General features: G+C 43.7%; 1 protein-coding gene across 1 annotated transcript in view; it reads right to left on the bottom strand.

Annotated features, from left to right (window-relative positions):
* The window catches only part of LOC124613830, a 218,963-nt gene that overhangs the window by 4,690 nt on the left and 187,207 nt on the right, over nucleotides 1–27,066 (bottom strand). The window contains exon 41 of the mRNA XM_047142553.1: nucleotides 969–1,415. Coding sequence (XP_046998509.1) covers nucleotides 969–1,415 — 447 coding nt within the window. The remainder of the gene's footprint in view (nucleotides 1–968; nucleotides 1,416–27,066) is intronic.

Genomic DNA, 27,066 nt, shown 5'->3' on the forward strand with positions numbered 1-27,066 from the left:
GAACAGCAAGAGTCCCAAACGCATCTCTGTTGCTTAAACATCATTCGATAACCCTGCCAAGTATTTGTGCCAAGTATCAGTGACGGCTGTACGGCAAGCCTCTTCCTGGAGAATGTTAACGTTAAGAGTCCAAGGTCCTCTGCTACGGCTCGTCTGTTGTCGTGGCAGCGTCACGGTGCAGATGAAGGCCTGATGGTCTCTGAATGCAGTGGCCCACAGCTCAGTACTGACAGTTGCTGCCCGAAGACCTCGGGAGACATTAATCCAGTCCAACTGCTGGCCGAGTGGCTGGTGGAGTGTGTATATCCGCGACGGTCACCATAGTTTAGCGACGATGTATCATGCAAAGCGAGATCTCTGACCATAGCATGTAGGGCTGGACATGGGACATGGTGAGGGATCTGATCCTCAGGGCGTAAGACACTGTTAAAGTCCCCGCCCACCACCAGGTGCTCTGTAGCGCCTTGAAACAATGGAGCTACCTCAGTGGAGTAATAGAGTGTTCGCTCTCGACGCCTCGCAGTACCAGACGGGGCATACAGATTCACTAGACGGACTGCGCCGATGCTGAGCGCAATGCCTCTCGCTGATGGCAAAAACTGAATATCCGTTGGTTCGATGCCATCGCGTAGTAGTATGGCCGTACCACCACCGCCGGAAATTGGGTTAACGTAAGACGCGTATACATAAACATCCAGGCGCAGATCAGGCCGTACCTCTTGAAGAAACACGATATCATTGTCCGCCGCTCGAATCATGGCCTTTAACGAGTTTGTTTTGATCGTGGAGCTAATGCCGTTGACAGTGACTGTACCTACCCGATACACCTGGGTCATCTGATAGTACGATAACGTATCCTGCGGTCGTTTAAGCCAGTATGCGCCACATAGTCCGTCCGACCTTCCCTGTCATCCGTACCGTACATATTATTGGTCGGATTGAGACAAGATGTCCGTCCAACGAGCCGCCTGATATCATTCTTTCCATCTCCATCTCGGACAGCCAACCACCAAGCTGGAGCTGTGGTATGTTAGGCGACGCATGGTGTTCTTCCGGTGTCTTAGCCGCAGAATCGCCAGGGGGCTCGAAGGTGACCTGAGCATCGTCAACTTGGCTTTGTCCTTGGGCGGACGTTGCCAGCAGCAAACCAGGAACCTTTGGTGTGAGGTCAACAGCGCTGGCCGCAGACGGATTTTCCTCATCCTCGTGCAACTTGTCACCATCTCGAGAATCATTTCCTGTAGACAGCCTCCTCTTCATTCGTCGATTGGGTGACCTCTGCTTGCGGGAGCGCGCGTCCGTTTCATGTGGATCACGACAAACAGTGGGCACTTCCCGCTTCGCCGTGTCTGAGCTCGAATCGATTTGCTGATGCTCTCCTTCCTCACACGGCTGCGGTGCAGACTTGGTCGCTGCTGTTTAGATCGGTGACGGTTCCGATGAAGGCTTCGTCATCGTGGGCGCGGAAACCGAGCCCGCGGGGGCCGGCAACTGGAACGGAACAACGTCCGCGTCTTACATGTTCCTCGCTGCCTCAACGTATGTAATAGGCAGCGTTCTCGGTTGTGATGTAGGCGTAGTGTCTGCACGTGGTCTCTGGACTAGGCGTCTCTGCAGGCATTCAGAGCGTACATGCCCTTCCTGCCCGCACCCTGACCAAGTCCGCGGTTGACCGTCATAAATGACGATCGCTCGACAGCCACCAAAGCTCACATACGATGGGATGTGTTTACGCAGTTCGATTCGCACCTGATGCACTCCATTCAGTGCAGGATAAGTCTCGAACGTATGGTACTTTCCCGTAAGACCGCTGCGTGTTCACCACAAGCGTGGCCGGAACTTCAAACGGCAGTTCGAAGATTAATATGTTCCGAACGCCGAGTCCTGCATGGTTGGCAGTCACGTTGCCGTCCGTGTGGTGAAAACGGTATCCACCGGTGGAATGTCGAAGAAGTCGTTCGCATGCTGCTTCATCGACAGGTTTCAAGTAAACTGTACTGGAGATGATCGAAAGATGTATACCGATAAGTTCCTGTGGATCGACGTTCATTACCTCAAGCAAGAAACGCTCTACTTTCTATACCTCAGATCGTACGTTAACTTACTTGTGGACTTTCTATAAGCGCCATCGTCGTTCGAGGTGATCAGTCTGTACTCGTACTGCAATACTGCTACCCGCGCGAGTAAACAACGGAGCGCCGCACAGAACCCCGAGCGCGTCCTCTTCACAACACGGCTGAGAGCCGACTGCGCTCTATCCACTACTCCAACTGTACAGCACGACGAATTTGTGCTGACACGGATAGTTACCGTACATGTAGTTACAGTGTTGCCAGATAGCCACTCTTTAACGTCGTTTTTCTGCCGGATATACTCACCGGACGAAATTTTCTGAAAGACATTTTTTTATCGCTGGCATGTGAGTAGTCGAGTTGCGAAGCCCGAGTGCGCCAATTTCGCTTAACCCTGTATATGCTGTATCACATTTAAAATTAACAGCGAAAACCAAACGCCAAACATGAGTTACACGAAGTAGAACCAAAACCTTCCTGTAAATATGGGCCCACGAAAGGGCCATTGTGACTGAATAGTTGTGATTCGCCAATGACGCCACTACGAAATGCTATCGTAGTTCCTGAAACTGTATTTGAAATATAGATTTATACATTGTTTCCATCTAACCGAGAACTAAACTAGAATTAGACTCCATTCGAGCAGACCTCGACAGGCCCAACCGAACCGGCCGACCGCCGTGTCATCCTCAGCCGATAGGCGTCACGAGATGTGGACATGAAGGGGCATGTGGTCAGCACACTGCACTCGCGGCCATCGTCAGTTTTCGTGACTGGAGGCACTACTTCTCAATCAAGAAGATCCTCAGTTGGTCTCACAAGGATCTAGTGCACCCCGCTTGCAACAGCGCTTGGCAGACCTGGACGGTCGCCCGTCGATGTGTTAGCCAAGCCCGACTACGCTTAACTTCGGTGATATGACGGGAACCGGTGTAACCACTGCGGAAAATCCGTTGGCTCCAATTGAGGCCTACCTGAATAAGAAATACAATACAACTCCATGATGGGAAATGTTACAATTTACTGTACACTCGCACATGCCAAAAGGGCTGATCCACGCGTCATGTTCGCATTTGGATGCAATACCGATTATGTCTCGGTAGTGAATTGCGAATTCTTTCAGGCACCTATGGATCATACTGTAAAGTTTGACAAATTCTACGGGTTTGACGCTATGAATCATTCCGTAAAGTATGACAAACTTTACATTTCCTGCTTTAGTGCGTCAGCCATATTTGCAGGAGTGATGGATAAATGACTTTTAAGATGAATCAGCAGAGAAAAATCCAGAGGGTTGTGCACCCATGTGTACTGGAACGTTATTGCTTCTGTTATCGTCGACTCCAGTTCACCCACTTTGAAACCAAATCAGAGACGTCTCAACAGATCTTTTCACTACATCTCAGTTGGTAGACATTCATTATGTAACATTTGTTCAATATATGACGCAACAAATATGTAACTTAGGAATACCAAATTTCGTCGACTTAGTACGTTAGGACCCGCTTAAGTCCTGAAAGGTTATGGAAAAGGCTACAAATTGTTATTTATATTCCTGAATTAACGCTCCACTTGAAAGGAAGTTACAATCAAATTGCTGAAACATACTACAGCCATTATTTAACATAAACTTTAATACTGCAAAAACGGAAATACAGAAAAAGTGTTCGTACTTCCGTCGTCTACAAGAATTCCGTAAAGTGTAATTAATTTAAATGTATTTTTTCTTTCTAATAATGCCAGGCAGTTTCATTACTATTAATCACTTGAACGTCATGAATGAACAACCTTTTCAAGCTATAACAGTCTTCCAAATATGTGTACCGAATGAATTTGTTTCTCAGTTAGTTAGTCACGTGTCCCATTGATCATCAATCTCATGGTAACCGTTATGATGTGGAACGTGTCAAGTGCATAAGAAATGCACACATGACCTATCTCATTCCCTTAAATGGCACAGAATGCATATATTATACCTACAGATTTATTTGCTCCCATTCGAGGATTCATCTATGGTGCAGAAGGAGTTGTCAAGGAGATATGATTTCAATTTATTTTTAAAAACATTGCTGCTGCCTCTCAGACATTTTATTTCAACTGGTAATTTATTGGAAAGTTTTACAGCAGCATATTTTACCCCTTTCTATGCCAAGGAGAGGTTGAGTAGAGGATAGCAAAAGTGTTTCTCTCTTCTGAACGTCACTGTGGTTTTTCAACTGGTCCATGTTGTTGAGAACAAATTTCATTACTGAGTAGGAGCCGCGCGGCGTCATACCTATAATTCCACGACACGGTGATGGACATACTGCGCCAAACCAGCTCTTCGTCGCACGCTCATGGCATACGGACGAGACAGGGTGCTTTGTCTCCGAGCCACCTCTGACCTTCAGTACATGGTCTTGCGGGAACTAGCGTCACAACCACCTTCGCCAGAGCGCCAAATGGCCGTCCACCGGACACAGGCACGGCTTCTGAAGACCACGGCTGACAGATTGGACGCCGGCCGGAGTGGCTGTGCGGTTCTAGGCGCTACAGTCTGGAGACGAGCGACCGCTACGGTAGCAGGTTCAGATCCTGCCTCGGGCATGGATGTATGTGATGTCCTTAGGTTAGTTAGGTTTAATTAGTTCTAAGTTCTAGGCGACTGATGACCTCAGAAGTTAAGTCGCATAGTGCTCAGAGCCGTTTGAACAGATTGGACGGCACACGGGTTCGATCGAGACTGCAAGATTCCATCCCAAAGGAACGTGCCTCTCTTTATCACATCGTCAGAGAACGGAGACACTGTAAGAGACGACTCGTCACGGCAGTTGTTTCTGCGGCGGGCAACGCGCAGAGATACACAACACCATATCCCTAGCAGATCAACGGCGTGACAGTGACATTGAGGATGCCCTGCACGACCTGCCGCCTTCGGGTAGAGCCGGCCGGAGTGGCCGAGCGGTTAAATGCGCTACAGTCTGGAACCGCACGACCGCTACGGTCGCAGGTTCGAATCCTGCCTCGGCCATGGATGTGTGTGATGTCCTTAGGTTAGTTAGGTTTAAGTAGTTCTAAATTCTAGGGGACTTATGACCACAGCAGTTGAATCCCATAGTGGTCAGAGCCATTTTGAACCTTCGGGTAGATGGCAAGGTGACGCCACATTCTTGGAGGCCGGCACGTGGGTGGAAATGCGCATGGCCCTCTCGTGGGGCACAAGAAACAGATCACCTGGACCTGACTGTCTTCCGCTTGAATTTTGTAGCACCTTTTTTGTCCTGATGGGGGAAGTTTGGCGGCAGATGTGCTGCGAACTCCTGGATCCAGACTTCCGCGTCCTCCCCCCCCCCCCCTCCCCCCCGCCCGTGAATTTTTGAAGGGTATGATCATCCTTGTGCCAAAACAAGAAGGGGCGGTGCAGACCGCAAGACTTCCAGCTGTTGATGTTATTGAATTCTTATTGCAAGCTGTTCGCCCGCATTCTTCGTGCTCGCCTCCTCGCTACTTTCAAAGGTGCCATTCTTGCCGACCAAACATGTCAGGGAGGTGGCAGTCATATACACACGGCGTTAAGCTCTTACAGAGATGTGGTGGCGCTCATGTCGGCATGCAGCTTAAAAGGCGCCCCCGTGGTGGTTGACGTAGATCACACATTTGACCGAGTTGAGCACCATTTCTAGGGTGTTTAGAGAAGATGGTACTGTCCACAATATCGGCAGGTGTGGACCTCCGTCTCATCCATGGAGCCCCTTCCACAGTTCTGGTCAATGGCTACCGCTCGCCACCGTTCACTATTGAGCGCTAGGTGCGACAAGGATGTCCCCTGTCGGCCTTTCTCTTCGCCGTCGCCCTCGAGCCTGCATATCATGGTCTAAGACAGCGTTTGGAGGGCATTCGCCTCCACGATGTGCATTTTAAATGTATGCGAACGATGTAGTATTCTTGGTGAGCTCGGCAGAAAATATCTCTGTACGGCGATCGCGTGGCTTCAGCAATACGGAGAGGTGGCCGGGAGCCGTATCAACCTGCGAAAGTCGCACTACATGGATGTGGGCAGAGGATTGCAAATGAGTACGCCAGTGCCCATTACCACAGTCCCGGCAATGAAGTGTTTGGGAGTGACCTTCCATGCGAACGTGCAGCGTACGGCCCGAGATGCGTATCGCAGACTACTTAATGTGATCCGCACTCAAGTTCGTCTCCATAACTTTCGAACGCTTGATCATGCGGGTACATTTTGTCAACGTCTACCTCGCTCCGAAACTTAATCATTACACACACGTTCTCCCGATGGCCGCTACTGTAGCTGGCAAGTTCCAGGCGGCCTTCGGTCATTTCGTCAGCGAGGGTAGGGTGTTCAAGAACCGTTACGAGACGCCAACGTCGCCCACACACGCAGGCGGCATTGGAATGACAAACGTGCACAACAGGGCGCGCGCTCTCTTCCTGCGGACGATGCATCGCCTACGTTCTTCGGACAGGGACAGCCTCCCTGGTACACTTATTCAGGAGGTGGTGTCTCAATCGCTCTGTCCGCCGGTTCCTGCTGGACATGTCACCCCAACCAGCACTGTGCCTCATTCGCACCCATCTGGTAGACATGAGTTATCTGTTGGATGTCTTGCCGACCACTCGGGATCCTAGCACCGAGGACTTCTACCGCTACTTTCAACGGACGCTGCCTGCTAATGTGGTTGAACGCCGACATCCGGCGATTGGCTGGAGACGGGTGTGGAGTAACATACAGTCCCCTTTCCTGCCCACCACGATCAGGGCGCTGTGGTATGTGACAACGTTTACACATGATCCATCTTGCCGAGGATCCGCTCTGCCCCAGATGCACCGCTTTCGACACCGACTTGCACCGTTTCAATTGTGGTATGGCTACCGACTGCTGGCTCCTCACGCGGCGCATGTTAACATTGTTGCTGCAACGGACACCTCCGTCCGTAGAGCCCACCGAGATGATCCATCCTGACGTCACTTACTTCCCTGCTACTCGTCATAACGCCACGGTGTGGGTTAAGGGTGAGGCATTGTCATACTTTTTTAATGAGGGCGTTGCAGTGTTGTTAGATTTCTGGCATTATTTAGCAAGTAACTACCCTATATTACGGCGCAATGCGTCGTATGGTACGCTCTTTACGAATTACTTGTGGCCGATGTTTACGCGCGCTCCAGACCATTGGGGTGTAGCAGGTGAGAGAAGAGACTGAGAGATTGCACATGATGGACTGATGAGAGACATCGACGGTAATTACAGGATGTTTCACCCTCACTGAACGAGACGACGACCAAGACATCCCGCCATCTGGCTGCTGTGTACACTCCCCGAGAAAAAACAAAAACAAAAATAGAACAAGAAAGAATGACAAATAAATACATAAGAACAAAATGAACAACAAATAAAATATAATAAAGTATTGTACCCTTTCCTTTATCCTTTCTTTTTTTAATAAAATGTTCAAAGGCACATTTAATTTTTGCTCGTGGGTGGAGCCTGAAGTGGTAGCGTACTACCGTCCTAGTTAGGTTTAGGCTGAAGTGGCGGTGGCACTAGCTTTGTTTTTTGTTAGGTAGGTTTTTGGGGGTAGTATGGGTGAAAGGGACCAGCGCCTGAAATGGAAGAGGTAATTTTCTTTCTTTATGTACAGCACAAAAAAGGTAGCGTCTTTGTTAAAAAAAAGAGGATAGAGTTTTGGATTAGCGTATAGGAGTTTGATGGTTCGATCCTGGGTTGAGGCATGTGTTTTTTATTTGGTAAGTGTAGTCCAGGTGGTACGGTGTGTGGCACCTTAATCGTCAACAGCCATTGCAGCGGGTCCTCTAGAAAACATTTGCACTTACGTACTACAGTCGTAGAAATGGAAGATTGGTCAGCCTTGAAAGAAGCCCTTTGCACGTCGTGGCGTGAATTTATTCGCACCTGTTTTCTTTGTACCCTCCTCCAGTGCTCCCATAGATTAGTACCAACTATTATTCTTGCCTCGTTTAAGTCCATTACATTTCGTTAGGGCCCTATGTTACCAGAAGTACTAGCAACGTGCTTTACAAACAATGTCCAAACTCGATTACTTACTGTTTTTATGTGTTATCGCCATGGTTCCACTAATTACGCCTTTCAGCACTGAGTCTGTTAACCGCATTCTGTTTAGTACATATCTCAATGCAATATTATTATTATTATTATATCAGTGGGATTGTGGAAATATCACGTCTATCACCGTTAGGGAAACAGTGTGATTCGAAACCGAACATTTCAACCGGGCTGGTGTTGCCGCTCGTGAATATGCGGCTAGATATCCTCGTCGACGCCATCCAGATAAAAATGTGTTTCGTTGTCTGGAACTGCACCTTCGGGATTTAGGTTCTCTCCTTCGCGTGACAGAGGTCATCCACGGACGCGCCGTACGCCAGCTACTGGGGAAGCTATTCTGGAGGTCATACTCCAAGAACCTCAGCAAAGGAGACGTAGTGTAGCAAGGCAGCTGCGTGTCTCGAAACGCACGGTCGTTATCGCGCTGAGCGAGCATGGCTGCACCCCTATCGTTATGCTTTCCCGCAAACCTGCAGCCTGCAGATCGCCTTCAGCGGACGCAATACTGTGAATGGTCCCAACAACAGGAAGCCAACGATGACTTCGTGAATACCGTAATATGGTCGGATGAAGCAGTATTCACTTGTGAGAGTGTCTTCAATATGCACAATCCCCACCATTGGTGTGAGCTTAACCCGCACGTCATCCGCTACCGGGGGTATCAACGTCTGGGATGAAATATTGGGCGACAGGTGTTTGGGCTCCTACATGTTGCCTGATCGGTTGACTGCACGAAGGTATCTTGCATTCCTCTCAAACTATCTGCCTGATGCGATGGAAGTTGTTTCACTCCATGTTTGGTAGAGGATATGGTTCCACATGTTCCTGCATCTCCACGCTCTAGAATTAATGTGAGATAGTATTTGGACAGAATATTTCCAGGGAAATGGCTCGGACGTGGAGGTTCAATTGCATGGCCATCACGTTCACCTGACCTAATCCCCTGGATTTCTTCCTGTGGGAATACCTGAAGGAGCTCGTGTACTCTACTCCGCCGGCGAATGTAGAAGAATTGGTAGCGCGTGTTGATGCTGCTCTTGTTACTGTGGACACAGATTTGCTGCGAAGGGTTCAGAGCTGTGTAATCCGTCGGTTTGCGCAATGTTTGAACGTGCAGGGAGGGCGCTGTGAGCATCTGTTGTTTTGAGGACAACGTACTCTGTGAAGGTCATGCGGTCATTAATAGGGACATTATTATTGTCACTGGTTGCTAATGTGAGACATCTGAGCGCACATATTACATTTAGTACACATGACAAGTAGGTGATGTGTTATTGTACTGGGCTATCATCTTTAGCATTTCGAAACTGATGTTGTTTTCGTAGTTATTCTATCCTATGACAGGTCATTTGTTTCAACTGTATATTTCGTATTTGCCTAACTACGTATTTGTTATGTTCAGCGTTACAAAATGTTGTAAATTTAGGATGCATGTGACCCAATAAACGGTGCATATTACAGTATGTAATGTCAGAATAAAATTAGCAAAAAAAAAAAAAAATGCACCCCTACCCACGATCGAACCCTCGACCTCCTGCATGCTAACCCAAAATGCCATGCACTGCACCAACTGTACATCACGGGTCGCACATACTGACAGAGGTAAGTTGTTTGTCAATATTAAAGTGATTATTACAATGAAGGGAACACCTAAAACCTATCTGTTGGTCTCATCAGCAGTGTATCAAACCTCGTCACTAAATGAACCACATCAGAATTGCTAGAAAATTAATTCGAGGTACTTGCACAGAGCCCAGTGACAAGAAACTGTGCGCTCCCTACCTTATCTTCTCACCCTGCCAATGTAATACTATCGACGATAACTGTTACTGGTACCACCCACCTACGGGTTCGGGTGTCACCAAATATGAGTGCTTTACCAATCTTGGCTACGTTGGCAGCTTCGTCGTAGAAGGTAAGACTGTCTTATGTGACCCAATTTCCTGTAGTCATAGTTCATGTTGCATGATCCCGGCACTACTACCAGCGAACGCGGCAGCGCATTGGTTGACACTTTGTACTCGTATTGGTGGGTGAACGGTTTTCAAACACCACTCTGACGATCTTGATGTAAGTTTCCGGTAGTTTCCTACAAACTCTATGGTGAATTACAGACTGATTCCTTAAAGAAGCAAAATTGAAATTTCTGTTCCAACCAGCTCGATTCTTAGTTTATACTCCGTCTGTAGTGAAGTTAACTCTTAACTTTCTTCCTTCATTAGGCATTACTTGAGCCGTATTTTCAAAGTTGTGTTGATGATAAGATGGTCAGATAGTTGTTTTCGGTTGTTCATTGACAGCAGGTAACCTCAGTTAGTGCTTGCAGAAGTCACTTTTGTAATGATTTAATTGTGACGACATTTTATGCACTTAAATGCATGGTTGTTTGTGGCGATCCCTTTCATTATTTAGTTGTTCTGATCACTGAGTGCTGGTATCCGTCAGCGACCACTCCTCGTTGATGATGTCTTCCACGCGTCTTGTACGTCACAGCCACGAAATTATTTTTTATTCTTTATTTATTAATTTATTTATCGTGGCAGGATTAGGTCAATCACGCCTGTGCTCCAGCTGACCAGGAATTCTACATCTATTACATTACGTTCACATGACGACACAGATTTTGTAAAATATCTTACATTTAATATGAGGTACCAAGCTTAAGAGTAGCCTATAAGATGTTAGGGGAAAATAGTAGTTGTGCAGTAGTAGAATCTGAGTTATTATTAGTTCATCAAAATTAGATTGATAGAGACTGATACAGTCAGGTGAAATTAAACGTAGGGCACTGGCAGCAAGGTACATGCGAGAAGGCGAACCAGGGAGAGAGCAACAGGAACACCATAGAACACAAGCAACAAATGGATAGAGACAGAGTAACGAGAAGAGAAGAAAATAGGTCTCGGAAAAGTTGTAGGGATTTGCTATACTGTTTGAAAACTGGAAACTGCTCATACATTAATTTTGAAGCAACAGTTGCGACGTTGCCAAAAGGAAGTGATTCGGCTTGTCCTTAAACTGCGCGGTGAGAGCAAAGTAGGTTGTTCTATTGGCGGACAGCAGGCAAGGGAGGAGTTTGCGAACGTGTTCCTTTCATGGTTGGGCACATCCACGTTATTATATAAGTGAAATATTTATGATGAGAGAACAGGAGGTGCTTGATCTCAGAAGTGAAGTAATGGAGTGATGTACACTAAGAAGACGATGGAAGGGACATAGCGTACTGGTAGTTACGTAACGTATTTGGTTGGTCGGTTGTTTCGGGGAAGGAGACCAGTCAGCGAGGTCATCGGTCTCATCGGATTAGGGAAGGACGGGGAAGGAAGTCGGCCGTGCCCTTTGAAAGGAACCATTCCGGCATTTGCCTGGGGCGATTTAGGGAAATCACGGAAAACCTAAATCAGGATGGCCGGACGCGGGATTGAACCGTCGTCCTCCCGAATGCGAGTCCAGTGTCTAACCACTGCGCCACCTCGCTCGGTAACGTAATTGGTTGCGACCACCCTAGCTGTACGTATGTGGAACTGCCGCTAGAAACGGATGCAACGACACGAGAATTCATATATAGTCGACTCTTGCCTAATTCAAATCTTGATAAACTGAATTTGTCGATAAATCAAACTCGAAACCAAATGCCTTGAAAAAATCTCTATAAGGAACAAATCCTATGTGATTTGACAGTCTCGATATATTGAAGGGATTGTCATGACACAATGCCCGGCAAACTGCCTATAATTCTAAGTCAGCGGCTATCTGATCCTTAGTAATTCGAATTGTTTCGTCAGTTGCTCAGACAATTTTGTCGTTACTCTTCACGACTCCATTTTCTGAAGGATGCACAACTTACTACAACATAAAATCACTCGTAAAATGATTTCAGAGAAGTACAAGTGTTTGACTTTCGGAGATAAGTAGCGTGTTATTAAGGCCTCGGGATGCAGAGAGGTAAGATTACTGGAGGGTGGCACAGGATCACAAGAAGTTGGTTCCTGCATCTTGAGAAGTGGTCACTGAAATTTCTTAGTGAACGCGACGGATAAAACATGCCAGTAGGAGGTTATATGCTTCAAAAAACACTATAGTGGGCATTGAAGGTTTCACCGCTAGTTGCTGTTGCTTGCTAACTTACCAAAAGACATAACTATGTTTTTAATAAGATTTGTGGAGAAAATGCAAGCGTTTGTGACTTAGTTTGTTCATCACAGAAAAATGAATGTAACTGCAGTTTTGTAATGTATTCTCGGAAATTTATATTTATATTTCCTTGGGAATTTTAAAATAAATAAAAGGTAATGAAAGTAAGAAGTTAAATGCCTTTTAGTTTGTGATCTAGTTCTTACTTCCTGCTCCCACGTGTAAACAAACACGCATCTGTTTGAAGCTGTACTACTGTTCTTTGAAGTTATCCTCTTATTTAGACTTTTTCTTGGTTCCGCCTGCGTATAAGATAACTTCTTTTTCGGTTTTCGTAAAACTTTTTAAGTCAGCTTCGTGGTAGTGTTTCACGTCAGTGCAAACCGTATCGCGATGGCGTGGACAAAACAGTTAACGAGTATTTAATCTATGTACTTCATAATTACGTTTCTGCAAGCAACAAACAACATCAGAAAGATGTTATCTTCAAGCATCTTGATAAGTAAAATATCAATAGATTCGTCTTGTTATTGAAATAAAATTACACAATTGAATGTAATAATGTCTGGAACGTGAAAAGGTGCCTATGGCTCTATAGTGCAAGAAACTCTAATGTTCAATAACAATCAAAAAAGAAAATCTAGTCACATAGGACACTTTTTGAAATCATTTTATGTTTACAGGATAGTTTTCGATTTATAACTCATACTATACCATGATCTTTTACACTAGTGTTCATACTTGTGAAAAAGATTACGACACAGAAGTCTATAGAATCAGCGGAAACGTGCAAAGCAGTCAAAAAATGATCTAACAGTTAGTAACGTTCTTCAGCTGTACCCGTTATACGATTACGAGTTAGTGCAAACGTCTTACACGTTGTTAGTGAGTTTGTAGTTGTTACATGGCAGGAAGTTCATAAACGCGAGTCAGTGATGCAGGTCGTCACACTCAAACTGAATTTTCAAATATGGTGAAGTTTTACGCAAAATAATTAGAGTTAAGATGTGTGGTCATGGTTCTTAAATCGTTTCTAAAAGCAACGTGAACATTTTCAACTGACATTTTATGATGCTATGGGACTAGTAAATCAGCAGAATACAACTGACATAAGTAGTAGGGTACTGGGGGCGCAAGCGCAATTTTGATATCAAACTGATCTCAAAATGATATGCAAGTCACCACCAGATGACGTCATATGGTTTCGTCAGCCTACACATGAGTCCCAGCACCCTCCCCCCTCCCCACCCATTACACTCGGTTTCCCCATCTATCTTATTGGTGGGAATTTCGATTTTGGTGTGTATTCCGAATTTTTGTGTGAATATCGAATTTTGGCGGGAATTTCGAACTTTGGTGGGAATTTCGTTGCCCCAGGGCTGTGCTGACATCCCACCCTACCCTACCACCCGCGAATTGCAAATGACAGTCCCTTTCTGGGACTTGAACCCTGATCCTCCTAGACGGAAAGCCCAAGTGCACCCGCCCCCCCCCCCCCCGCCCACCCAAACACATGGAAACTACCCAGATACAGGAGAGGTAAGTCAGATTAGCGTACTTTATTTATTTTGTTATGGAAATGAAGTAAAGATGGGTACTAATCACATAATTACTCTCACAGATCGGCCCTAATTGTACAACTATATGCTTAGCGCTATACAAGGACAGCCTAAAATTGTAATACAGCTCAGAAATTGACAGTGCCATACGACTGGTGTTATTCTGCTGGGAAAAAATTTCACAGTACCACTCGAAATTCGTAACAGACGCACACAGAGACTACTCTTCACCTACAAGCTAACGGGAGAAATGCTTTGGCATAAGGTACAATCTTTATTTATTTATTTATTTTTTGTGAATGTATGCTTTCCCGGCGTATACAGCTGGCGAAGAGTTCTCGGGCTTCCAGCCGGGTGGCGGTGTCTTCTACATTATAATTAGAGATTATGATGTAACACAGGATTTGCGGTGACACCTATTTTTTAACATACAATTGTGACGATAATAATAAAAACAGTCATGATTCGACGAGAACAGATAGAGCCGATTCCTGTTTGTTTTATGGGCAAAATCGGTGAGTTTTGAGAGAACTCTCTGCATCCAGACTTTAACCAGTTATACCACTCCTTATAATAGAACCTCCTATTAAGTTTTTACCGCATCTCTCTCTTCTGGTATATCGAGAAAACAAATACCATCTGTGTGATGACACTGACCATATTATACATACACATATCGCCCCATTGGAGCTGAAAGTCAGTACTCAAGTGTACTTCGCCAGAAGATGACGAGTATGTCACTCGTCGAAACGTCGCAGTTTGAAGACACCGCCACCCGGCTGGAAGCCCGAGAACTCTTCGCCAGCTATTTATTTTTTGTTGGGAAATATATTCAACTGAGGAGATACTGCTGTCGGACAGAGAGGAGTTTAATAAGTGTATTACCTGAATGCATACAGCTGAGGACTGTAACTATTGCGTTTTGACACCAGAGCTCTCTACAGACGCGTGCTCGACAATCACTATGCAGCCCAAGTGACAGAAGCCAATACACAATACCACAACTGGTGCAAAAAGGCATCACTGTTCTAATTACACTTCGAAAATGTCTTGAAATAACCAGCACTCATGATGAATGGGTCATAATGCAACACATGTATTGAGTAAAATTGTCATCCCGAAAGACTGCAGAGAGGGCGGTAGTTGAAGGTGCGTTCTCCTCGATGGGAGCTCGTGAACTGACCAACTTGGAGGCGGTCTTTCTTACGCCCTTCCACCCCTCATCCCTCCCTCTCACCCTCCCTCCCTCTCCTAACCGTAGGCAGGGATAGACGGCTGTTCTATCATGCTGCTGGTGTTTCACAAAGAGTTCCTTCTGGTGGTACTGATAAACTGTCTCCAGTCTGCGGAAATTAGTCACAGATAGCCAAATGGTAAGAAGGGAATGCTTCGTGCAATCTGTTAAACATATTTCTTGGAAAGACTAAGTCAAGCTGGAACAACAACGAAATCCTGCAGAAAGCTCGAGATCACTTTTTCAAAGAGACACCTCTGCTGCCACGACCTGCTTTTGCGGCCTTCCGTCCTTCTGGCGTGACACGAGTTCGCTGCAGTCACTAATCACTTTGAGGCGGTGGTCCGTCACCGAAGCGAAATCCTGTATAGTCAGTTAAACAGTAGGAGATAAAAGGTCGGCTGCCCCAAGTGGAACTTGTTCGTCTAAATCAGAACGAGACAGCCCCACCCCCAAACGCCACCCCCATGGTCAGGGGCGCAGCTCTATCAGCAACCACACACACACACTAGACACGCCTCCAGTAGATCTCTCGTTCCGCAAAGGAGAGCACTTTCATTTAATGTCATCACAGCTCCTAAATCAAGCATCTTTTAAAAGGGAAAACACAATCGCGACGACACTAAATTTACGCTTTCCACGAAAATACGCGCATTTAATTTTCTTTTAGTTTCTGGGCAAAATCGGTATAGCTTTTACTTTCGACTGCAGCATATAATTCACATCTCATCATTTTACAACATCCAACGAAGTACTGTAGCACCAATTAGAAGTGATCAGAGGCACATACATGTCCAGCCTGCATGAAATTGGGTAAAAAAGCTTCCACTATTTTGCTGCGAAAACTACCAATCACCGCAGAAAGTCCTCATTATTTCGAAACTGTTATCGGAGTAAAGAGAAAGCGATAATTTAAACTCTGGAGAAAAAAATTGTCAAGCAATTTCTTTCAGCTTGCTGGGCAAATTGCACGACCTGAGAGCGTATTCCACGTTCAAATCAGTTTCTATAAACAACCCGTCAAGCACATGTGTATTACAAACATTCCAGACACGTGAAATAACATTTGATAATACAATTTTTTAAGCCATTGACTCATACTTCGGAAAAAACAAACATTTTACATTCAACAACAACATGTTATAATTCAAGAGGACGTTGCTGTTTTGTACACTACAGCACGTCCCATTTCACCAATTTAAAGCTATATCTCACCTGCATTTACGAAACAAATCGTGGGTGACTGTCTTGTAATAGAACATCCTTCAAGATTTTACCGCAACTCTATTTCTGTCTCTCTCTCTCTCCCATTTCATCGAAACCAGTTACTGTCTGTGTGCTTAAATTTGACATTTTTGTCTATAACTGCCTTCTACCGACATGTCTGTAAACTTTCTACCATACAGTAGATTCTTGCATTGTAGTGCTGTGAGCAATTTGATTATCTCAGTCATTTTCACGCAATTTACTCATATGTTGCGGAAAAAATGCTATCTTTATAGGTTCCACAACGAGCTATAATGCAAGTGGTGTCTACATTATAATAAGAGATTATGATGTAACACAGGATTTGCGGTGACACCTATTTTTTAACACACAATCGTGATGATAACAATAAAAACAGTCATGATTCGACGAGAACAGATACAGCCGATTCCTGTTTGCTTTCTGGGCAAAATCGGTGAGTTTTGAGAGAACTCTCTGCATCCAGACTTTAACCAGTTATACCACCCCATATAATAGAACCTACTATTAAGTTTTTACCGCATCTCTCTCTTCTGGTATATCGAAAAAACAAATACCATCTGTGTGATGACACTGACCATATTATACATACACATATCACCCTATTGGAGCTGAAGGTTAGTACTCAAAGTCGCATGCACAGATATCGGTAAAGTGTTGCCGACTGAACTGTAGGTAGACCATATCCAGCGGACTATCAATCATAAATGAGGGTTCCTGTATTGGTCATTCATAAGCAGTTTAATACATTGTTTTTTCGGGTGTAACACATCCAAGCAGGGCACGACTACAGTTTTGTACACTGCCGTACTCTTTGTTTTTCTAACATGACTCCGAAGTCTGTGTCAGGTGATCAAGTGCACCCCCTCGCACTGTTAAATGTGATACATGTCACACCAGTCCACTCTCCTACAGAACACTCTAGGGAATGGCTTAAGTCTGATAAACACATTAATCCTTCTACGTAATACTTAAGCAGTAACTTTGCTTGTAAGAATTGCCCGTAGTTCAGTAATATCTACATTCCATTTGTGAGAACACAGTTATGGATTTTGATATGTATGTTTTGCATGCTTTAATATACGGCTTTTGTGTAATATTTATGTCGCCTTTGTTGGAGTATGTGTTACGAAAATGTACGTAGTTTACAGGGGGAGGGTTATAGCTGAATACAGCCAGAGCATAATTTTAAAGTTTTTCTCGCCCTTGAGTGTCTGGGTACCCCCGACCCACCTCAGTTCCTTGCATTTCGTGGTACTTTTTCTCCAATTTTATGAATTCTCAGACAATTTAAGTTAATTTGCAAGTTTTTTTTCGAGATTTTACGTATTCGTCGTATTTTCCTCAATTTTATGTATTTCCCATCAATGAGTCGTAATTATGCCAGGTTTTCCTTGCTTTTTAACGACTTTTTGTCACTTTTTCATATTTTTTATAGTTTTCACTATGTGTACGGTCATATTTACGGCATATTCATGCATTGTTTGATTATATACGAGGATGTTTGCATGTCCTATACACGAGATTACTAAAAATCGTAAGAACTCCCCTCTTCCCAATGATCTACATGAACGCATTTTGGCTAGGGATATTATAAAAAGTATAGTAACACCTCCTCGTACCTAGATGAGTCTCAACGAGTAGCTCAGGTTCGAAACTCGTAATGTGGAAACAAGTCCTTGTACTGCTATGACACACCAGAGAGCTTATCTGCAGACTCATGTAACGATGCGCTTGATGGAATCTCAATGTCTGGCACAGCTCTACACATTCATACGACATCCGCTCTGTTGTGTAGGGATGTGCAACAGGGAGGTGCCATTTGTACAGAGTTGATTTCTACTGCTGCTCTGATATTTTGCCACATAAGTTTATGCTCTTAATGCTTACCAGATGAGCTTCGCTAATTCTGTTTACACGTTCCAACTCTGAAACATCCCCATAACCATATAAGGATCTCTACAAACTGTGGATTTCGGTTTTTTTAAATCCTAGTAATAAGTTATTCATTAGTTGACAGTGTGTCGACAGCACTCAGCATCCTGGAACGAGTTTCCCCTCAGCATACCTACAAAGTTCCTAACCCCGGCAACGTAATTTATAAATGAACAGTTAGCAAGTTATGCATTCGAATCGCAAGCGCCCACCGCTGACAGCTGTACACACATACACATAGAGACTATGCCTGCATATTACCAATCACGAAGTCTCGATTTCAAGAGCTTACACGTTATTTTCGATATTGCCACAGCCACGCAAATAACAAAAAATTTTCGCAAAATGATTGTGTAGCGGATGTAAGCACATTTAAATTCATTCTGCATCTACGATGCAAGTTATGTTGCTGATATTTCGTAACAATATTGTCTATATTCTCCAGTAATAGCAACAAACCAAGGCTTCCTGCTGCACATGTTACACCTCCCTTTATACTCTTAAAGATTCACAGTGATGGCTCATCATCATTCCAGTTCCACTATTTTGTGAGCTAGATGTTCGACGGAAGGATGGCGACAGTCCTTCCTGACTATTATTTTATATACGGTACAGAACAGCACATTCTTTTGTCTTGTTGCAGGTGGCTGGTGTAACGGAGAAAAAAATCCTGGGACAATCATCCTTTGTTTGGGAAATAGCTAGAAAATTGGATGTATCTATTATCTTTAGAAAAACACCCTTTGTTCATTCTGAGACAGACAGATAGTCTGGCATCCCAATGTTAGCTGCATCCCTCGAAATATTTGTTGTTTTCGTTAGCACAGAGCTTTGGGGGAAGGCGTTAACCTTCGAAAACAAATATGTCGTTTGTGACAGATTCCCAGCAAAACCTGCCTTAAGAACGGCATTGTACATTAAAATGTTCTGCCGATTTTCAACTGTTGGCTGCCACATCGCCGGACACCCCGCCAAGTGGAGCACGAGGCGCGGTTGTGTCATCTAAACCCGCGTGAGAGTTATGGGCGTGTGTGGCACGGCGCTCCTTCATTTCAAACCCCCGCAGCAGTTCAGTAGACGGGTGAGGCAGTGTCCCATGGGGCGGGTGTTTGATATGGGGAGGGGAGCGAGCGTGGGAAGTGTGGGTCCAGGCACACCACTAACTGCGCGACAGAGCGTCTTAATGAATTTGCGATCGCAGTATAGGAAGCGATCAGCGATCGATCCTGGTCCTACAAAATGCCAATTATGTCGTTCTCAAAACATAATTCACCGATTTCTCGTCCTCTCATTTTTTTTTCCTCCCTCCACAGGTCCAACTAATGTGCTGTTCTGAACCGTACATAATAATAATACTCACGAAGGACTGTCTCCATCCTTTCGTTGACCATCTAGTTCACAAAATAGTGGACCCCGAATGATGATGAGCCATCACTGTGAATCTTTAAGAGTACAAAGGGAGGTGTAACATGTGCAGCAGGAAGCCTTGGTTTGTTGCTATTACTGGAGAATATAGACAATATTGTTACGAAATATCGACAACATAACTTGCATCGTAGATGTTATGCTCTTTAGCAAGATGAATTTAAATGTGCTTACATCCCCTACAGAATCGTTTTGCGACAAGTTTTGCACTATTTGCGGGTCTGTATCACTGTCGAAACCAATGTGTAAGCGGTTGAAATCGAGACTTCGCGATTGGTAATATGCATGTGTAGCTATATGCGTGCAGAGTTGTCAGCGGCAGAGGATTGCGTTTCTAATTCATAACTTTCTAACTGTTTGTCTATAACTGACGTTGCCTGGGATGAGCACTCTGTAGGTCTGGTGAAGGGAAACTCTCACATTCCACGATGCTACGTGCTATCGACACACTGTCAACTAACGAATAACATATTACTGTGATAAAAAAAATACCAGAAATATTCAGTTTGTAGGCGGCCGGAATGGTCGAGCGGTTCTAGGCGCTACTGTCTGGAGCTGCGCGACCGCTACGGTCGCAGGTTCGAATCCTGCCTCGGGCATGGATGTGTGTGATGTCCTTAGGTTAGTTAGGTTTAAGTAGTTCTAAGTTCTAGGTGACTGATGAACTTAGAAGTTAAGTCCCATAGTGCTCAGAGCCATTTGTGCCTACAGTTTGTAGATGTTCTGACGTGGTTGTGTGGACGAATCAAAGTTGAAAGGTATAAACTAAAGTAGCGACGCTCCTCTAGTAAGGAATACGAGCATAAACTTACGGAAAAAAATATCAGAACAGCAGCAGAAATCAACTCTGTACACACGTCAACTCCCCGTTGAAGATCTCTACTCAGTACAATGGCAGTCAGATGAATGAATGTGTAGAACTGTGCCAGAGTTTGAGTTTGCATCAAGTGCATCGCTACATGAGTCTTTAGACAGGCTCTCTGATGCGCCGCCGTAGCAGTACATGGATTTGTTTCCAGACTAAGAGTTTCCAGTCTGCACCATTCGTTGAGTCTTGTCTAGGTAGAAGGCGTGTGTTACTATACTTTTCATGGTCTACCTATCCAAAATACGTATTTGAAGATCACCGGGAAGAGAGGAATTCTTATGAACTTTTTTAGTAGGCTGGTGAATTGGAAACGCAAATATTCTCATACAAAATGAAACAATGCATCCGTACCCCAACAATATGACCATATATATGTTTTGAAAAACGGAAAATAAGTATGAAAAAGTGATCAAAATCGGTAAAATTCTAGGAAAACCTGGTATAATCACGACAAATTGATGGGGAATACGTAAAATTAAGAGAAATACGTGAAATCGTGAAAAAATTACTTAAATGCTCTGAGAATATATAAAATTAGCGAAAAAGTACGACGTAATGCGGGGAATTGAAGTGATTTTGATGTACCCAGACACTCGATGCCGAGAAAAGATTAAAAATTAAGCTCTGGCTGCATTCTGTTTTAATACTTACCCTTCCCTGTAAACTACATGGGTTTACGAAACATATGCTTCAACAAAATCGACATAACTACTACAAAGAGGCGCCATATTAAAGCACGCAAAATGTATGTATCCCGGTCCATAACTGCGTTCTCACACATGCAATCGAATGTGGCTATTATTGAATTATGGCCGTATCTACCATACAATGTTACTCCTTATGCAATTAGGAGAATAAGCAGTATGTTTATCAGACTTAAGCCATTCACTAGATTGTTCTGTAGGAGAGTAGACTGGTGACATATATCATTTTAAATAGTGTGAGGGGGTTTCATTCGAGAGATGTGGTGTTAGTACGAAATCGCTGTATTATCCTACATAAGAACAAAAGTACCTAACCGAATACTAGGACTTCTTTGTGCAGGAGGTATGCTACCAGAACTGTCGTGATGCTAAACACCTATACGACTGTTATATCTCTTTTGGCTACTTTACGTGCTACTTCTTTGTGTTCATTTCCTGCAGCAGTGTGCAGGTGATACCTCAATGTATCAGCTGTCGAAAATATTCATGTTGGTTATCCCTCGCTCTATTTCCTAGTGAGACATAGCCGCAAGGATCAAAATCGGTGTTGTTGTTGTTGTTGTTGTTGTTGTCTTCAGTCCTGAGACTGGTTTGATGCAGCTCTCCATGCTACTCTATTCTGTGCAAGCTTCTTCATCTCCCAGTACTTACTGCAACCTACATGCTTCTGAATCTGCTTGGTGTATTCATCTATTGGTCTCTCTCTACGATTTTTACCCTCCACGCTGCCCTCCAGTGCTAAATTTGTGATCCCTTGATGCCTCAGAACATGTCCTATCAATCGGTCCCTCCTTCTTGTCAAGTTGTGCCACAAACTCCTCTTCTCCCCAATTCTATTCAATACCTCCTCATTAGTTATGTGATCTACCCATCTAATCTTCAGCATTCTTATGTAGCACCACATTTCGAAAGCTTCTATTCTCTTCTTGTCCAAACTATTTATCGTCCATGTTTCACTTCCATACATGGGTACACTCCATACAAATACTTTCAGAAACGACTTCCTAACACTTAAATCTATACTCGATGTTAACAAATTTCTCTTCTTCAGAAACGCTTTCCGTACCATTGCCAGTCTACATTTTATATCCTCTCTACTTCGACCATCGTCAGTTATTTTGCTCCCCAAATAGCAAAACTCCTTTACTACTTTAAGTGACTCATTTCCTAATCTAATTCCCTCAGCATCAACCGACTAAATTCGACTACATTCCATTATCCTCGTTTTGCTTTTGTTGATGTTCATCTTATATCCTCCTTTCAAGACACTGTCCATTCCATTCAACTGCTCTTCCAAGTCCTTTGCTGTCTCTGACAGAATTACAATGTCATCGGCGAACCTCAATGTTTTTATTTCTTTTCCATGGACTTTAATACCTACTCCGAATTTTTCTTTTGTTTCCTTCACTGCTTGCTCAATATACAGATTGAATAACATCGGGGACAGGCTACAACCCTGTCTCACTCCCTTCCCAACCACTGCTACCATTTCATGTCCCTCGACTCTTATAACTACCATCTGGTTTCTGTACAAATTGTAAATAGCCTTTCGATCCCTGTATTTTACCCCTGCCACCTTCAGAATTTGAAAGAGAGTATTCCAGTCAACATTGTCAAAAGCTTTCTCAAAGTCTACAAGTGCTAGAAATATAGGTTTGCCTTTCCTTAATCTGTTTTTTAAGATAAGTCGTAGGGCCAGTGTTGCCTCACGTGTTCCAACATTTCTGCGGAATCCAAACTGATCTTCGCCGAGGTCGGCTTCTACCAGTTTTTCCATTCGTCTGTAAAGAATACGCGTTAGTATTTTGCAGCCGTGGCTTATTAAACTGATAGTTCGGTAATTTTCACAAATGTCAACACCTGCTTTCTTTGGCATTGGAATTATTATATTCTTCTTGAAGTCTGAGGGTATTTCGCCTGTCTCATACATCTCGCTCACCAGATGGTAGAGTTTTGTCAGGACTGGCTATCCCAAGGCCGTCAGTAGTTCCAATGGAATGTTGTCTACTCCCGGGGCCTTGTTTCGACTCAGGTCTTTCAGTGCTCTGTCAAACTCTTCACGCACTATCGTATCTCCCATTTCATCTTCTTCTACATTCTCTTCCATTTCCATAATATTGTCCTCAAGTACATCGCCCTTGTATAGACCCTCTATATACTCCTTCCACCTTTCTGCTTTCCCTTCTTTGCTTAGAACTGGGTTTCCATCTGAGCTCTTGATATTCATACAAGTGGCTCGGTACTTCTACTAATTATAAGCATGGATGATGCGAGAAGTTGATTGAGGGTACGTAAGTTTCATGCTTAAAAAAGACGCTTAAAATCCATTAATTTCCTTGGAGACAGAACGGAAGACTTCGGACTTCATTCTAGTTAATTTATAATCAGCTTGAGCAGTGGATGTACATTGACGATGCCATCATAGGACACCAGATTAGTGTCGAAGGAAATAGTATTATCATTTTAAGGTTCGTCACCACAGTGATTGGAGTAGGAAACTAGCAATGTGATTATGTGTTGGATACTTTACAAATATATCCTGCATTAGAGTACTAAGAGCGTTGCATTCTGCACGAGAAATACTTAGGAAACAATATGACATTAACAATATAGCCTATTTTTAGGTGCAGAATTGTGTAACCATGGGAGTGTGTGTTTACATTCCACAATCGTTTATCTCATGCTTGTACCTTCCTGGTATTGACTCCAGACAGTCGAATATGCTTCAGAATCGACACCACGATTGATTTATGTGAAATTTTTCAATCTCCATCCATCTAACCATACGTTTCTTCTTAATTACCTGTTATGTCACCACAACTCTCTCATGTCTTCTGTACACCGATAAAAGGCGCTATCCTCCTCGACGTGCATGCATCTGGAGAGATCTTGTACTTTTGGATGGGCGTCATGGGTAAGAATGGTGTTGTAGGGGGGATTGCTAAAAGACAGTGTGGGAGGAACCTGCCAACCTCCGACTTTACCTCACGAATGCATGAATACTCAGTAACGCCCATCCACACAATGAAAGATGGACAGTCGTAATCGTAAATTCTGCATTATGAACGATGCGCTGGAAATATGTAGATAACCTAATTGCATCGGTATAAGACGCTATTCGGGTATTCTTTGATGTATATGGTGGAAATGATGCGTTCCATTCATCTAACTGCATTCGCAATCTGGTATATGGTACATGCAAAGTAGTGGAGGGATGATTTAGCGATAATGAAGATATTGGGAATCATTCTGCTGTGTCTTTATCTGGCATTGAAATTGCGGAACATCAGATAAAGTTGCTAAAATTTATCACGCTACCAACTGCGGTGTGCATTATACTATATCGTCCCATATCAACAGTTTCTTTCCGATCCCATCCGTCCACTGATATGCTGTTGATTACCACTTAATGATTGACTGACACCACTTGATTGAGACGGAGGGAGCCTTGGTGGAACACTGGATATCTGCTACTTGTCACAGTTGAGCGTGGTATTAACCACCTTCAAACAGTTGTTTGGAAACGTTCCTCAATGCTGGAGACTCCTGTTTCCATATGCTGCGATGACCTCCACATGTTATTATTTTTTTTTTTTCACCCGTGAGATAACAGTACCTCAAGTTTATTTCTACTACCCCGGGTGTGTTGTGAATGGCACCTTCTGGCGATGGTCAATACCGGAACAGTAAACGTGTACATGACCGCAAATTGAATAAACAATGCTCGTCGAAACGGAACACCGAGACATCCGCTATCCCATCGCTGTGGAAGACGAGATTAACTGTATAAGTCATCACCTTTAGATAGCTGTTGGAAACACTCTACAATGGCACACTCGTCCAGTTTCTATATGTTGCTATGCCTTCCAAATTTGTATGAATGAAAAACATCGCCACTGTGTTTTATTTGTATCAACCTGTGCGTTGTCGGAGTTGCGTGGTTTACACGTGATGTACAGCTTTCTGTGAGAGTCAAAGGATCGAAATGTGTTAATATCGTTTTAGCACCTGACTCATACTTCGAAGTCATGGTAGAAAAACAAAATGTATGGCGGTGAACAAAACTGTAGTCTCTCAAAATTACATCGATTTTGCTCATAAAACTAATAGGAATCAGCTGTATCTATTCTCGTGAGACATATCTTGTTTTTATTACTATCGTCACGATTGTGTGTTTAAAAAAATAGGTGTCACCGCAAGTTTTGCGTTATTTCGTACTTCATAATCTCTAATTATAAAGTGTAAACTACTTGAATGATAGCTCTTTGTGAACCTAGAAATGATAACGTTTTTTTCCTGATATGTGAGTTAATAGCGTGAAACAGGCTGTGGTGATCAAACTGCTTACAACACTAGAACTCAAGAATGTACTGTATGGTAGAAAGTTTACAGACATGTCGGTAGGGGGGACTTATGGAGCAAAAATGTCGAATATAAGCACGCAGAAAGTAATTGCTTTCGATGTAACGGGAGAGAGAGAGAGATAGAGACGTGGTAAAATCTTAAAGGATGTTCTATTAGAAGACAGGCTCCCACGATTTGTTTCGTAAATGCAGGTGTGATATAGCTTCACATTGGTAAAACGGGACTTGCCATAGTATACAAAACAGCATGGAATGCACCTCAATAGGTAAGGGGAGGGAAGGCTGGCAAAGCTTACAGGTGACAGTGTGGTGGGTGGTGGTGGGATCACTCATGGAAACTTTCCTGTAGTAGTTGGTGTTAGAGCTGATTGAAGCCAGCTGATAGGTATACCTGCTTTCTACTTTCCAAGTAGAGAAGGAATTAGCATATCTCATCAAAATATAAGAGGTATTAGACATAAAGTTACTGAACTTCTTGCAGATGTTGACTGTGAAATTATTAGTATGTCGGAGTACCACTTAAGTAATTTGACAATTCAGAGGCTTTCTTTACCTGGATACAGATTAGCTGGCTGTTTATCAAGGAGTTCTTTGCGGGGTGGAGGTATGGCTATGTACGTAAAAAACAGTGTTCCAGTTGACCCAATAGACATAAACGATTAAAGCCGCTTTATAAAAAGGGAGAAAGGGATAATGTAGACAATTTTAGACCTACGTCTGCGCCATTAGTGTTTGGTAAAGTTATTGAAAATGCTGTATGTGTAAGGATAATTGATCGTTTCATATCACACGTTTCGCTGTCAAATGTACAGTTCGTCTCTAGAAGTCGCTTAACAACTGAAAATGCTATATTCTCTTTTCTCTGTGAGGTACTGGATGGGTTAAACAAAAGGTTTCAAACGCTAGGCATATTTTTTGATTCAACTAAGACGATTGATTGTGTTGATCACAAAATTTTGCTCCAGAAGTTGGACCATTACGGAATACGGGGAGTAGCTCACAATTGGATCACCTCTTACTTTATCAACAGACAGCAGAAGGTCATTATTCACAATGTTGAGAATGGCTGTGATGTGGGGTCTGAGTGGGGTACGGTCAAGTGGGGTGTGCCCCACGAATCAGTGTTGGGGCCACTCGTGTTCCTTATTTGTATAAATGATATGCCCTTTAGTATAATGTGTAACTCTAAAATATTTCTGTTTGCTGATGACACTAGTTTTTTAGTAAAGGATGTTGCGTGCACCATTGGCTCGGTTTCAAATAGTGCAGTTCATGACCTAAGTTCATGGCTTGCAGAAAATTAACTAACACTAAATCACAGTAAGACTCAGTTTTTACAGTTTCTAACACACAATTCAACGGAACCCGACATTTTAATTTAGCAGAATGGGCATATGATTAGTGAAACTGAACAGTTCAAATTTCTAGGTATTCAGATGGATAGTGA

Source organism: Schistocerca americana, chromosome 4 (genome assembly GCF_021461395.2).
Source record: "Schistocerca americana isolate TAMUIC-IGC-003095 chromosome 4, iqSchAmer2.1, whole genome shotgun sequence".
NCBI classification, from domain to species: Eukaryota; Metazoa; Arthropoda; class Insecta; order Orthoptera; family Acrididae; genus Schistocerca; species Schistocerca americana.